This window comes from Phaethon lepturus, unplaced genomic scaffold, assembly GCF_000687285.1.
Source record: "Phaethon lepturus isolate BGI_N335 unplaced genomic scaffold, ASM68728v1 scaffold7459, whole genome shotgun sequence".
Taxonomy (NCBI): domain Eukaryota; kingdom Metazoa; phylum Chordata; class Aves; order Phaethontiformes; family Phaethontidae; genus Phaethon; species Phaethon lepturus.
The window spans coordinates 1-16,152 of record NW_010561144.1 but is presented as its reverse complement, the minus strand read 5'-3'; the positions used below and the strand labels follow the sequence as shown (position 1 = coordinate 16,152).

The 16,152-nt window shown below is 41.2% G+C and overlaps 1 protein-coding gene across 1 annotated transcript in view; it reads right to left on the bottom strand.

Annotated features, from left to right (window-relative positions):
* LOC104626069 (arf-GAP with GTPase, ANK repeat and PH domain-containing protein 1-like) overlaps positions 1-7,706 on the bottom strand; it is a gene marked incomplete at its 5' end in the record, with an annotated part of 10,011 nt that extends 2,305 nt beyond the window's left edge. The window contains 2 exons of the mRNA XM_010293893.1: positions 5,338-5,428; positions 7,552-7,706. Of these exons, the coding sequence (XP_010292195.1) occupies positions 5,338-5,428; positions 7,552-7,706 (246 nt within the window). The remainder of the gene's footprint in view (positions 1-5,337; positions 5,429-7,551) is intronic.
* Between the last annotated feature and the right edge of the window lie 8,446 nt (positions 7,707-16,152).

Below are 16,152 nucleotides of genomic sequence, written 5' to 3'. Positions count from 1 at the left end.
CCAAGAAGGAAAAGGGTGATTAATTGAGAGGGCAGGCAATTTTTATTCAAATCTAAATAAAATTCAGAGCTGACAGAAAATGAGTTTCCAGTGTCCCCTTCCGTTCAACCAACAATTTCATCCAAAGACTCATTTCTACTTTCTGTAACCCAAAACTGGAAAGTTTTTTTTGGTGGCTAAAATATGTGGAAACAAAACATTTCCTAGTTCTTTGCCATGTCACGTTTGGCCAAAAAAATATGAAAGGAAAGCAATTTTAATTGCAAAGTCCCACCTTTCATTTGAAGACATTGATCAACATTTTTCAGTCAGTCCTTAGAAATCTAAAAATGCCCCCAAGAAGAAAAATCCCCCATCTTACTTCGCTCAAGCAGAAAAGCCAAACTTTTGTTTAAAATGTTCCTGTCCATACCAAGTCTTATACTAGGAATATACAGCATTTCAGATCCCCACAAAATAAGGAGAGACAAAACTTTTTCCATGCTTTCCAAGTCCTCGGTAATAAGACAACCATGACAAACTCCTTTCCTGCGTATTTCTTCAGGTCACCTCCACCAGTCGCTTTCGGTGTCTTGCCAGTGGGGGAGCCAGTAGTATATTTGAATCACACTACATATCCCCAAATGCTAATTTGTTGGTAAAAGCTTAAACAGAGCAGATAATCATCTAAAATTTGCAAACTGTGTCGCAGAATGAAATCTGTGTCCCTGACCTGCAAAGGCCAGGGTTATCTTCACAAAAATAAAAAGTGCAATGAGCTCAAAGAAGCACGAACTCAGAATGAAGCAGAAGAAAAAATACTGATTAATATTTTTCCAATGATTCTAACAGAACTGATGTTAAGGACTTGACCTCCTTCGCAAATACCTCTGCGTACTTGAAGTACATCTAGTGTATCTTCTACCGCATACATTTTTGAAGTATTTACCTACTTCCAATTGACAGTGCTGGTATGGTCGTAGTCGTCCACCAAAGAGATAACCAAGAAGTTACATGAAATTTTATCAAGACAGTATTTTAAATTTTAATAATCTAACAACACACAGCTGAGTTTGAAGGTGGCAAACTAGGAAAGGCAAGTGTTGAACTCATTATAGACATCCAGTGAAAAAACAGACTTTGCTGATCTTGGTTACAACCGGATAATGTGGAGCAAGACAGGGCTTTAAGGAGGAGCTTGAACAAGTGGCATCGTTTAATGGATTCTGGGAAAAAAAGACATGATGTCACTTGTGACACCAGTTTTAGTGTATGCACATGAGAAATTGCTCTCCAAAGGAGGTACGCTAGATGACAGAAGTCACGACCCACCATTAATAAACGCAAACTGTTGTAAACTGCATGCTCAGAGATGCCCCTGCTTTCAATTCATTGCTCCTATCTGCATCTTCCTCTTCCCATTCATAGTTGAGCACTTTTTCAATCTCATGCTTGAAATTTCTTACCACTGATTTAGACTGAAAAGAACCACACGTGGTTAGTAAGCCGTAACTATCCAAGTTGTTCAACCCCCGCCCCTTTTTTTTAGATGATCAAAAATAAGCTCATTTTTCATGCTGACGCTAAACTCCTGCTGATGCTAAGAGTAATTCTGAATTGGAGGATGCTCAGAATACTTACAAGCATGAGGCAGGCTTTTATTCAGCATGCATACATCCAAATTTGATGGCAAAAGAAGGAAAAAGCCCGCTCAATGCAGCTATAGATGCTATAAAGTTAATTTTGTCTCTTTGTTTTACTTACAGTGTGTCAAACAGAATATGACCTTTTAAACATCACTGAATATTCCCAGATTACAATTTTCAGCTGCCCATATCCGTAAAGGCGTTTTGTTCTCTCCTTCTCTAAAAACCTCCTCCCCACTTTGATGTGCACCTCAATCAGATTGATCAGATTGAAGGTGAAAGCTCTTGGAACAGCTCTTTTAGGAGGATAACCCCTCCCCACCATCTCCTTCATCCCTTCAGACATGAGGTTGCTGATGAAAGGCTTTGCCGTGCTAAATCCTGATGAGTTCAGCATGGGCAAGATAGTGCTGGGCTGAGCGGAAGAGGAGCAGGGAGGAGCAGAAGAGCCAGGGGAAGCAGGAGAAGCAGGGGGCAAAGGCTTCTTGCACAGAGTTGCAGTGAAAGAGAGAAAGTTTACACTTTCTCTAGTCTTTAAAAGTTTGGGTTTTGAATCTTGTGGTGGGTCCAACAGGCTTCCCAGGGCCACTCAAAATTATTACTTCAGGGTTTGGCTCTCAACTACAAAATACACCATAGTAAGCTATTAGACTCATGGACTGAAAAACTCTTGATGAGACTGTCCCTCCTTATGCCCTCCCCATTTTCTTCTACAACGGAAAAGACCTGATCTTCCACGCTCTCTAGGTATCATGAAAGAAGGACTCCTATTTATCCCAGCTAAAGCTGGGTTTGCCCAAGCAATTTGATCCTCTTCAGTGCCTTCTCCAGACAGAAGTCAGCACTGGGACTCCAATGCTTTGGAAGAAGGCAACACAAGGCAACACAAATGGTATCTTCTCGGTCAAAAGTTCCAGCACCTGAAGAGCACTTTGCCTCATCCATTGCTCCGGGATAGAAATGTTAAAAACCAGGAGTTAAAAACTTTAGTCTGAGACTGCCAAAGGGCCAGAAGGCTGGTGGCACACAGATGCTGCTGGTACTACCGCTGCTGATTAACATACAACAAGGCAGAAATTCCCTGCTGAAACAAAGTGCTGTGATGAAGTGCTAAAAAGGCAGAAAGCTCTAGAAAGAGGAAGAATGAGACTTCTGAAGTGGAAGATTGATGGCTCTTGAATAGAGCTGAGGGACAGCAACTTCTCATATTCCTTTGCTTCCAAACAGCTGGCTTTGTGAAGATGCAAACTACGTAAGCTTTCCACAAGAGCGCTGGTGTTTGTGATGCTAAATGCTCCGGGGGTAAGGACTGGCCCAAGCAAGGCAGAAAGGGAGTGAAGGAAAGAAAGCAAAGCCTGACAGAAAAAGCAGCAGTCTGAGGTTCACCTCGTGTGCATGTTTGCATTTTAAGATACCTCGCTTTGGAAATATCTCCGATTTTACAAAAGGAAAGATGACGGCCTTAAAATCGGGAAGGCCAAATGGCAAGAAGAGTCAAAAAGGGTTTAAATCATCTCCAGGAACACAAACAATTAAGAGAGGTTCCAAAAATCACCCCTTCCCATCCCCCAAAAAGCTACACAACCAAGGGCTGAGCGTTGCCAAAAAGGGCAGTCCCGCCTTGCCCTCTCTCAGCAACATGGTCTGGGCACATCCCTTCTGCTGGCACCGTGCGCGCGTGGCCAGCGGTGACCCATGAAGTAACCTGGATGGAAGACAACCTGGCTGAAAGGCGGAGGAAGAAGGGGAGGAAAAAAAAAAAAAAAAAAAAAGTCCTGCTTTCTTGCACAGTCATTTTCCTGATTAAACATCTAACTTGGCTGCATAAATACGCGGGTACGTGCAAGGCTGGGGAGAGAAACACCTTGGGTGGAGTGTGGACTCTGGGTAGAGTCAATACCTACCATCACGGATCACGGCTACATCGAAAGGGCCTGCATGGGTGTGGGAAGTCGTCTGCAGGGAAGGGATTGCATGTTCCCGCTCTGCCTGGTGACCGTTGGCAGGGGCTGGGAAAATGCCACCCACAGCTGTACAGGCAGACCGGAGCAGAAATCACGAACGCTTCCATGAAAGATCTGTGGCGAGTGCTTCAAATGAGCTCAGTGTACATCTAGGTCACTTGAAGACCCCATCCTTCTCATATACAGCATAGCATCTTATATGCCTTTTACTTGAACTATACCAAAGCTTTGGCGTAAATGCGAATGACTACCAGGTCAATATGAAAGAACACTAATAAATAAGAGTCACTTTGGGCTGTGTATGTTAAAGTATCAGCCAAACCAGTATTTTCCCTTGTTTATCATCTGCTGCATTACTAGCCAGTGGAATGTAAAGACCTTAATTTATCCATGTTGCTATTATTTCTCTCTGTCTCTGAAAAGTCCCTGTGAAGTCTTCTTTGGGATCTCCCTCCAGCAGGTCAGCAAGCTGTTTTGACAGCATCCCAGTCCTGCTCAAAGCCCGGTCCAGCCAGGGCTCACGTCCCTGCGTGCCGAACCGCCGGGGACAGGGCCTTTCTTCTTCATCCATCTCCTATGGATGGCATATCACTCTCTGACAGTTTTCAAAAGAAGCAATTAAAACCAGTCTGTAAGTGAAGAACATTTTGATGGTATGGAAAAATCCTTTTTATTTTAAATGGCTGTTAATGTGCTAACCACCTTCCCTTCAAGCCTTCTGAGGAGGAGGCAGGGGATAATAGGTTTGTTTGGTGGATGACCGCATCAGCTAAATTGCTAACTACACAGATAGCAGATTAGTCATGCAAAAGCATTTGCACTTCCAAATGAATGTTCATTTTAATATTAACTGGGATGTTAGAATGGCTTGGACCAGTAGTAAAAATCCTGAACAGCAAGTCTTAAAAAAAAAAAAAAAATTATACCCAAAGAAAAATAAATTAGTATTTTCCCATTTTAAGCACATGTAAAAATCACAAGAAAAGTTCTGACTTTCAAATATCAAAGAAATAAAAATGCACAAGTTCTCAGTCCTTCTGCTTCTACAACTAAATTGCTTTAGAGCAAGAGTACTTCCTTTTTGTGGCTTTGTTGCAAACCCCTGGAACTAAAGAGCACCAGAATAATGACCTCAGCCGGGGTTAGTGAGGTGAACCGCAGCTCAAAGCATTCTCGAGAACACTTTTCTGAACACTAAGTATATGTTCTAAAAAATAAAAAAAGGCAAAACACAAAGGGGAGGTAAAAGAAAAAAAAACAAATCAGTTTTCTAGTATCCAGATATAATGAGCAATGACTTTGGTTTCTTCTGACAAGCAAATCTAAAAAAAAACAAACCAAAAAAACCACCAATCAAGCTTAACCTCTTTGAAAATAATACCATGGCACACATGCTTTCTCCATGCAAAACAAGAGGAAAATGGAAGCAACTGATGTCCAACAGCAAATTTCTTTTCCCTTTTCTTCAAAGGAAAGTTCTTCAAACTGACATTTAAAGTGGTATGTGAAACAACAAGGGGGAAAAAACAGGATGCATCTGACACAGCATATATTAACTATGAATCAGCATAAAAGAAGTCTGATTAAGCAAACTCCATAATGAAGAAGAAACGTTCAAACAACACATGGAATGTAATACCAAAAAAGACAAAGCCCATGGCGGGTATTCACTGAAGTCTCAGCCAAGAAGCAGTCTTGGCCAAGAAGGAGAAGAGGTCAATTTTCTGAAGCCAAGAGGCCGTACTTACTCTGTGCTTCACAGTCCACGCAGTGGGAATTGCCTCTGATGTTCCTTATGGACTGAAGGGCCATGGCCTCGTTCTGGCTCGTCAGGCGGGACTGCGTAGATTTAAAGAAACAAGTAAGAACCCAATAAAAAGAGCTAGATGACACAGTTGTCAGCTGAATGAACAGCGAAACCCAAAGCTTAGACCAAGGTTGAATGAACATGATCAAGGAACCAAAGTCCTTGGTTTGCCTCTCAAGAAATGGTGATCCTTCGGCATCTCCAAGTACCGCAAGTCCATGCCTGCTAAGCAGGGTCTCCTCTTTCCTCCCATGAGTCTGAGAGCTCAGGATTTCTCCTCCCAGGGCTATCTCCATCCTGCTCAGGAGCTCCCAGTGTTTTGGGGTCTCCAGTCTGGATTCTAACAAGCGGGGAGACTGCACAGAGGAAAACCGAGCTTCAAAATGAAGCCAGCTATTCACAAGTGAAGTAGTCACTGTGTAGGTTTACTTCTTGAGATAAATTAGATAAGAGTATTATTTTATAAAATCAATTTATTTTATTGATGTTTATGCTTTTGCTAATAAAGACTAAGGGATGGTTTGCGAAAGCAACTGAAACCTTTTTATCATCCAAAGGTCAGATTTAATCACATGGCTCCCATTTAAATTCCCTCCGTGATGACCTGCCAACGACCTCTACTTGGACCTGGAGAGACTGTCACGAAGTCCAAGTAGTTCAGCTCTACTCAGTGAAACCGTCTTGTGGGCTTTCTGACAAGAAAATTGTTAGCTGTACCAAATAATGGACTCTTTGCAACAAATTGATTTAAGCAGGATGAGGACCAGGTCATGTGGAGATACGTCCTCCTGGTCTGTCAACAGAACACCTACTAAACCTGTCCAACTAACCACAATTTGCTATTCCAGCTAGTTCTTTTGACGTGTTTTGAGACCTCAGTAATACTTTAGAGAAAAAAAAAAAACCCTCTCTGAGCACTGTAGAGGGTTGAATAAATAACCGGAAAAACTCCCTTTACACACATAATCTTATCAGCAGATTCTCCCTTTCAGAAGAATGTTTAATATACACAGAGGCCAATCTTCTCAGTAGGTACTGCATGGTAAGTATTACCAGCTACTCTTTATCTTCTTTTGTATTACTATTTTTATACAGGTGTTAAGTGTACATATTTTCTCTGTTGTGCTCCCTTAATATACATAGTTGAATGTGTAAATCCCTGAAAGGCAAAAACCCCATATAAGCAGTCATTTTTCTCTATCTCAGAAATATATATTGGAAATAAATCATGTTTTTGAACAAAATAGAGTAAATCATATTAGGATGATGATAATTACTGGTGTCTGATCTACTCTGGTAGATCAGGGCAAGGAAAGCAGGCATTCATTACAAAATACGAGTCTTCTCCTTGCAATATAAAACCATTAAAGACATCTGTTAGGTGGATAACGTTAAAGGATCTATAGGTCTGAATAATTACTCCTCACTTCTCTCCCTCCACTACCACTCAACACCTTGCTCTCCAGTTGTTAAGTGTCTGCAAACAGAGACTCAAGAGGCAGTTCTCTTGCCCTTCCAAAAGCGAGCAATGGCTGAAGAAGTCTCAGCTTTTAAAGATTTGCTTAGTTTGACAGGAAGGGAGAACAAAATACTTCTGTCGTCGTATGAAAGCATTACAAGGGAAAAGGTCTGTACCTCTTAGATAATGTTCATCTTCCCCCAAAAAGCTCTGATGAACTGTTTCTGGATTTGCTTTCTGTTATACTAGTTACAGCAGAAAACCATGAAAAATTAATTCAGTGTAATTAAAGAAAAGAAAAATTGTGCATATGCTTTGTAAAGCAACTAACACAAAAGCCATATCTTAATTTTGATTTTTCTGATTTGTATTACTTCACCATGGCTCCTCTGGCTGAACGCCACTGCGCATTTATGGTTAGGCCAACCAGAACGTTTAGTTAAGAGCAATACTCAAGGCAAAACAGATAATCCAGGAGCTCCACTAATTCAATTGCTGTAAAAAATAAACTGTAAAACAGGCTACAGCACCACAGAAATATCTGTGATACGCATGCAGCTCTAACGCTGCTGTCGCGTGCGTAATACACGCACACCTCTAGGAGCAGAGGTGTAAAATTCAGAGTTCTTGATTTTGCTTCCATCTTAAGGATCATCCACCCGTTACTTATTTTCAGTATTACTCTGCGTATCGTACCTTGTTCTTGCTGCTCTCACATGACTGTAAACTGGCCAAGATCTGACTCTCTATGGCTTGTACCCACGCATCTCTTTCTTCATAAGTGGTAGCTTCAAAGTGCCAAGTCTGGCCGGTGAGAGAGACAATGATAAACTCAAAGTTTTCTTCTTGTTCTGGAAAAAACCATGAAGAAAAGTTTTAGATTTCAGGATATCGATAGCTAGGCTCAAACAATCCTGCTTGATGAGCATTTCTGCAATGTAACGAGCAAACGTAGGTCTGGACATTTGAGGTTTGAGGCTAGATATATCCAACCACCCTGCAGTTGCACAATGCCTCAGAAACCGACTTGCAGATCCACTGCTTTTTCTCCCCAAATGTTTTACAGATAAAATACTGTTTTGGGCAAATATTCAGTTCCTGTGTGTGTTTTTGAGTTTGGTATCGAGTCTGTACCTTTCTTGAACACAAAGTGGCTAACAAGCATTACTTAGATTTAAACCTGAGGTGCTAAGACCTACATAATGTAAAAATCAAAGTGTGTCACAAAATAATTTAAAAGATGAATGGACTATAAAGAGCTAACAATACAGAAAATTTGACGATTTACCCTCTTCCTTCAAGGAGTTTTTTACAAGCACAGATATATTAAAAGCAGATGTGTACATTTTCTTGTCTACAGCATAAATATAGGGGGTTATAAAACAGGATTAAAATCAGTTCAACCTATTCAACATTCATGTTCGACATGGGAGATGAGAAAATGATCTGAGAAGCTAGGAGAAAGGGTCAATGAAATATCCTTAGGGCTACTAGAGTATAAGGACAAGTATTCAGGCCAGAGGACTGCAGCGTATGAAAACACCAGCAGAACTGAACTAAATGGACACATATGCTAACTACACATGGGACACCAAAGTCAAATTAAAAAAAAAAAAAATCAAGGAAGCTGAAACGAGTGGAATTGGGAAGGGCAGGCACAAAGCATGAAAGGAACAGAATAATAGAGCACAAAGTTCTGGTGAACATCAGCTGTAATGGGCTTTAGAAAGAGCATTTACATTCGCTTGTCTGCTAATGACTTATTATATATTCAGAGCCATGAAACTCCTGCATTACCTTGTCACCCATAAGCATGCAAAGATAAGTGACAAATCTAGCACTAACTTTAAAGACAGTACTGCTGCTAACTGGCAGTCATTTTCTCAACCTGTGGGAAAAACCTGTGCTTTTCTTTGATAAAGTCCACGCTAGCAAGGCCAGCGCTTACGCTGCTTTAATGATGCCTCAAAAAATAGCAGTAAGTTACTTTGCACCTTGAGGTGAGAATAAACACTGAGGTGAAGGTTATTTCCAGGCGCATGAGCTGCATGAAGCGTCAGTTTTACTAAAAAACTGTAGTGTGTAGCGTAAGCGGGAAAAGAAAAATAAGAGAAACGATGCAACTGTACAACTATAACTACTTTTCACTGAGTTAAAAACAAACAGGTAGACTCATTATCCAAAATGCTACGATTAAATCATGGAAAAAGCCACGTTTATCAAACAGAGCTTTCAAGAGGTTATGAGGAAGATTTAAGAGGAATTACTTAGCAATAAAGGAAATTGCGTTCAGTCCTGTGCGCTGTCTTCTGTAGGACCATGCACAGGTTGGTCTTCTACTTACGTAGAAGTGGTACGGCATACGGTCAGTGGGGAGGTTACGGGCATTATGCAGATGTTGATGAAAACAGGGAACGATGGGGAAGGAAGAGAACATGAAAAACCGAATCCCAAGAGAAGCAGCCCAGCAGCCCCCTGTGGAGTCCAATTGCGGAAATTCATCCTTCTTAGGCTTTTCAATGGCTTCCAAGTGATAAAACTTTGTACTCCTCAAGCCTTACTAAAGGAGGATTTCCAAATACCAATGTTCAGAAAATCCTTCCACATAAAATATTCGGTGTGGGTGGTACTGAGACACGTGTGTTGTTACGGCAGAGATCCTGCTGCATCGTATTTTCCCTGCACCTCTCTCCCCTGACCACATACCACACCACTTCTACGTAAACCAAAGGCGTGGTATAAGCTGAAGGAGCTGCCTACTAGAGAAAACATTTAGCCACCTCAAGTTAAAAGCTCCCCACACCACCCTCTCAAGCAGGGAGGAGGCCCTGTGAGGGATGCAAAGACACAGAAGAGCAGAACGACGGAGGAGGCTTCTCCGGCGCACGTGGCAGGGTTGACTTCTCAATGCATAACAGCTCAACAAGCATACGCCGTACGTAACTAATCACAGAGTCACAGAACGGTAGGGGTTGGAAGGGACCTCTGAGGATCATCTGGTCCAAATACTCAACTAGTATATATGGCATATCTTTAGAGAGCCTCTGCACCATCCTGTACCCGTTCACCCCAGCATTTAAGTACTAGGTGACTTTCCAGTGTTACAATCACAGACCTTAAAAGAAATATATACAATCAAGATGCAGCATCATTGAACCCTCCTGTTTGCCAATAAACCTGATCATATATATGAAGCTATCTATATATGGTCTCATGGTCAAGAAGGGCTCATGAGAAATAAACTCTGCAATTCGCTACAGAAAGTTATTCCCCTGCTTACGGGAGCCCTGTGGCAGAGGACGCAAACCTGTCTATCCGGGCGACCGGAGTGCGAACACCTCCATCCATTTCCCGTGGTCACTCTTTCATACGCCCAGTCTCCTTTTCCCAAAGGAGCGGCTCCCGTGTTTCACGTCCTGACCTTTTCTGCCGTGACCAGCTGACACGGTGACAAAAGCTGTGAAGACTTGGCACGGCCTTTGTGGCTCGGGATGGTGAAGTCCACGTAACACGCCGGTGAGCCTGTCCCGGTACGGCCCCGCCGGGGGTTACAAGGGCCACAGTGTGTTTTAAGGCTGGGCTAGAAGGACGTTTTCAGTAAGTGAACTCAAAACTTGGTCATCACTGATGATACATGAAGCAAGTACAAGTTTGCAATCTTTTATATCCACTGAAGATTCAGGTTTACTCCCTACAAAGCTCAGATGAAAAGCAACCGCGTCAGTCGAAGATGTGTTCAATAATACATTTGCTGCTTAAATACACCAATTTTTTTTTTTTGGTAAGCACAACTGTGAAACAAAGCAGCAGTGCCTGCTCCCCCTCACCCGCAGGGCAATGCCTACAAAAGACGAGTAGCGAACATGTACATCCCTTCACCACCACACACGCACACGGAGGAAAATCCAGGCAAGAGAATTAAATTGTTCAGTTTTACTCTTCAGAAAAAAAATTACAGGTTGTGCTATTTAAATCCCTGTGAGCCCAATCACAAAATTTTATTAAACAGTTTTCCATGTTTAACAGTTATTCACAGAAAGGTCCACTATAATAGTATTTTAGCACCATCAACCTGTCGAAATCAACCTGCCCAATTACTCCAAACTACATTAATAACACAGGATATTACACTAATTGTGTCCAGTTTCTATGCAGACGAGGTCCCGCGGGGCTAATTTTGCATCCTCGGGGGCTAAAAACTCAGCCATCAACCTGATTTCACCAGGAATCCCTCCTCATTACACAAGTCCAGGCTGTCAAACTTTTTTTGCTTTAAAAAAGGTTAATGGGCCAATCAGTCATCAATTATTTCCTGGAAGGCCAGCAGACAAAGGGTTAAAGTGCGAAGAACCAGCTGCAACTGATTTCCATTTGGAAGTTATTATCAACAGGAGATGTCTAAAATGTTGCTGCCGTTGTTTGTTTTGCCTTTTTTTTTTTTTTTAAGTGGGAAGGGGCGGTTAGGATGGGAAATGAGCTGAAACTGTAACATTATGATGCTATGGAACCCAAAGCGTAACAGATTTTTTTTTATTTTTTTGTTAAGTAGAACTGGGCATACAATCAGTGAATTTTAGGAAAACCACCACACCACTTCCAAGAAGCTACACGGTACCGCTGTTTATGCTGCACATACAGCTTTCACCATTATCTTTTCATAGTAAAGTTATCGTGGTTTAACCCAAGTTAACATTTATTTTGCTCTACCGAAACACAGACATTGCTACAGCCCACCCACTTATAGAAAACAAGATGTACAATTTCTTAGAAGTAAAGGATTGTGCAAGGGAAAACAAACATTTAGGCACGGTCTCACTGCATTCCCGTACCAATGCCTGGGCTTATTGTATGTAACAGAGATGAGATTTAGAAAACTGCACTGAAAATAACCACAGGATACAATTAGTCTGTAACTTGTTCCAGAGGACTCAATTAAGTTCACTAAAATGTAGGGAAAACACATGTCCAGAAGCAGTTACGCCTCTTGGTATACCACAAGGGTGGTTCTAAATGCCGTGCATGTATCAGTTTGTCCACAATTTCCACTTCCCACATCTTTTATTCTCAATATTAAGAATTGCATAAATAGCCACCGACACCTTGCAGCAGCGGTGGGTAACCACAAGCGCAGTTTGAGGTCAACAGAAAACAAGGGTCCCTTTCCGCCAGGCTCTCTACAGTCAGAAATCACACTCATCCCAGAAGTTTTCTTTTCAACAAAAAAATATTTCTATTTTTCCACGGGTATAAAACAAAGACTTGCCAGGCTGAAGGCATTTCTCATAGGTATATATGAGTATTTTGCCAGAATCAGAAATAAAAGTGGATCTTTTGGTTTCCAAGCCAACCATCCTCTCTCACTAGGTGCCAGATTGTGCGTTTGCATCTTTGCCCATCATAGTTGTCATCAGAAGATCCTGGTGCTGCTGCTAATTAATTGTAACTCACCGTGCATGTCTGGTAGATGACGCCACTCACACAGGAAACGCTTCCCAGCAACAAGAAGTCAAGTGCAGAGCCAAAAGATTCTCAATGGAGTATTTCAAACGCCCGTGAAGCATCTTCAAGAGTTGAGGTTACAGCTTGAATCCTAGTCAAGCCTGTAACACTGAGACCTATTTAAACTCTCTTTGTCACGCCCTCCTCCCTCTCTGAAAAATCCCTTCCACTCAAGCACCCTTCCTTAATAACCCTTCATTTTGTCAAAAGGATGAGATTGAAAAACTGCTGAGGTGCCCTAGCAATCGATGTTAGATGTTTACAATATACAATTTGTTTACAACAGAGGTGCGTGTTATTTATGCGCTATATAATGGTAACTATCGTTACCTTTTGCCACTTGGTGTAAATCATCCCTGTAGCTTGGAAGATAAGCATGTTTATTAGCAGCCTCAATTAAGGAAATATTTGTGCCATGTCCCACTGGGCATGACTATGCTAATACTTCTCTCCCCTTTCCAAACCCAGTGTCTAAATCTAATTAGTTTTGAAAATCAACCCTATCAGGACAATATAGCTCTGCCATCAGTTGCCCACAGCTCTTGATAAAGGTTGTGTTCCACTGGAAGAATTTTTCAGCGCTACTGTTTTATACCGCTACCCGTGAGTGATAAACTGGTGATGAAAGGCTGGTTTCTAGCTCAAGGGACTAAGCCCCCTGCCATATGTACTTGCTGTTTTATTTGGATGCCAAGACAACAAGGGTTGAAGAAATCCATGAAGTAATTTTAAATTTCAGTTCGTACAGCACGTGAGTCTACACTTGTAGTAGGTGTCTCCTAACACGTCTCAAGCCTGCGGTTTACTTTTTAAATTATATGTGTTTCAAAGCTGAAGAGCTTGCTTAACCGAGAGGCGTTGCAAAGCTGAGTCTATCAACCCGAGCTTATCTTGAGTGCTCCAAATTGCCTCCCTCCCCACCTGCCACAGTTAGCGAAAGTGCACTTGCCACACAGGCACAGCACCACGGCAGCAACGGCATCGCTACCTTTTAAACAAAAGGTAGTTTGGGAGCTAATCAATATGGAGAAGAAAAGTTTTCCGTAAGAGCCTGGCAACTCAGACGCAGCACTGTTTAACACATCACATATGTAACCACAAAGAGTGGAAAAAATGATTTAATATCTTTATGCACGTTAAAGCATAGCATGCAGAGCGCAGCCATTCAATTTGTAAAGATACTCCGTTCCGCTGTGCTGCAAAATCTGTTGATATTTTGTAGAATTCTGTATTTTAGTAATACTGCTATGATAGCAGGTACAAGCGACTCCAGCTTGTCTTAAAACCAGAGTGGGGTCTGTTTTAAGTTCAACAGACTGCTACTACATACTTTCCCCCTAGAGAATCAAAGGATTGCTGAAAGCCTGGCCGCCTGCGATGAGGAGTGGGGACTTCGTCAGCGGCTCCCTATAGAAAAAAACCCAAATCTGAAAACGAAGCATTTTAGCAAACTCTAAAATTAAAGAAAGTAAAATTTCTTGCGATCGTCCAAAACTGATGAAGGAACAACAGAGGACACAGCTGTAGGACGTCCTGCTCATCTCTGCCCTCAAGTTGGGAGTTCTTCAGCTATGCTCTTACACCCAGCCACCCCTGTGAAGGTCCTGCCCCTCCTCGCTCCTCTCTGACCAGGACAGACACGTCAGAAATGCAATGTTTTTGCCACCAGATAGCCGAGAGAGAGGAGGGATTCAAGGATGACTCCCAGCTTTGCACGGTGCACAACTAAGGTGACCCTGTGTAAGCACGAGAGACCTACCACGCTGAGGACCATCCATATACCTGCGTCTGCCAAGCATCTACAAAAGAGCTGCAGCACCTGAGCTGCAGACTTCTCCACCTGGAAGCATACAGACTACCTGAATAATAGGACCGGTATTAGAAATTTAAGGAGAGGCTGCTTTCTAGCTCAAGCTTTCAAGTATGGGACTGTAGATGTGATAGGAGTATTTTCGGTTTGCAAGAAGGTGTAAGTGCAATTGAGCAAGCGTGCGCTAAAGACCGAAGCAGATTTGTTATTCTGGACTGTCATTTCCTATCATCGTTCTCTTTTTTGAAGGCATAATTATCTAAACATGTGGCTTTTAATACTTACAATGCTCATTAACTCGACATTTGCATGTCTCACCGTTCCAGCTTTCACACAAAGGCTTAAGGTACCAGCTCAAAGATGCAAAGCCATGGAGAACATTGAACGTTCACCTTCTAGTGGGGATAATACTTCCAAAAAAAGATCTATTTGCCTCATTTCAGAATTTTGTTTTGATGATGTGTCTCAAAACTCTTTGGACCATGACTATCAGGAACATGTTCCCATATGCTTATCCAAGGTGCCTTTGATACTTAGTTTGATCAGTTAGATAAAAAGATTGCTCAAACTAGACAGACACTGAAAAAAATGAAATCTTTATCTGTAACATACAAGAGAATTCTTTATGCTTGTTTCCCTGTTGCAATTTAATAACTGGTAGATATAAAATCACAAGCTTCTCAAGCAGTAAACCTGTAACAACAAACATGCCCGTACACTGATTAGAAGAAAAATCTGGCTGGGAGATGAAAACCAGCAAATATGTACAAAATTACAAATCATTAAAAAAGTACCTAGTTAGTTTCCTATTAAATGGAGGGGAAAAAAAAAAAAAAGCGCCCAAACTTCTTAACATCCAACAGTCATTTTTCTCTCATTTCATATTTAGCACTTCATACTTGAAAAGATATGAAGAGTCAAAATAGACAGTTTTGCAACTGTTGCTCTGAAAGGCAATCATTTTACATTTACACTGAGAAATAAAACAAAATTATAATTAAAAAAGCTTCCTTAACAAGCTGCAGTAAAATCACACTTTTGTTTCCTACGTACACTTTGTTTGGCAGCGAGAGCAAGGCATCCAACAGCAATACAGCAGTAATTGTGCAAAAAAAGGACGGTGATATAAATCACCAAAGGTTAATGATCAGGATGTGAACAGAGGGACTTGTTTACAGAAATAGCATGCAATTTAAAATTTACAAGAGATTTAATGCCACCGCTTGGCAATCACTAAAATCAACAGCCCAGAAAACAGTGACATTAAGAAAAATATTACAGTTATAATCATTCCAAAATAAGTCAATTAGTGTTAGGGCATGCGCTTGCGATTACTTGACCCATTTGGTTCGCACTTAAGAAAAAAAAAAATAAAACCCTCCCTTATACTGAGATTACTGAGTTGTGACCTGTTTTGCATTCCCTATTTCTTACACCATCCCTCTTACATGCTGTTGGAAACGGTGGCGGAGGTTTATTTTTTCTCTCCTTGCCTGGCTTCCAAGTAATTCTGACCTTTGACATTTGTAATAATAAAAAAAAAAAAAAAAAAAGAGAGAAAGAAGTTTATAATTGTGTTGTTCAAATGAAGGTAGAAGGGGGAAAAAAAAATTTCGATGTGCTATTATACAAAAGCCATGACGGCTGTCTTCGGTGGAAAGAAAAAAAGCGATGTAAGTCAATTTGTGAACTTTGGCACCAGGTGACCTTTAGAAATACAACAATATACAGAATTTACAAGCAAGAGTAGCACATGCAAATGACCCGGCACTGTCTCGCCTTTGGATTAGAGCTGCAAAGAGCATTATGGAGAAGGCTTGCACAAAACAAATTAAGATTGTTACTTAAATGTCACGGCACACTATTGTATTTGGCTACAGATCATTACACCTGATACTAACACTTTTAAAAACTGTAATAACTTGGGAAATATTACATTGAGTGCCCACATGTAGAAAGGGAAAATATATATATATATAAAAAAAATA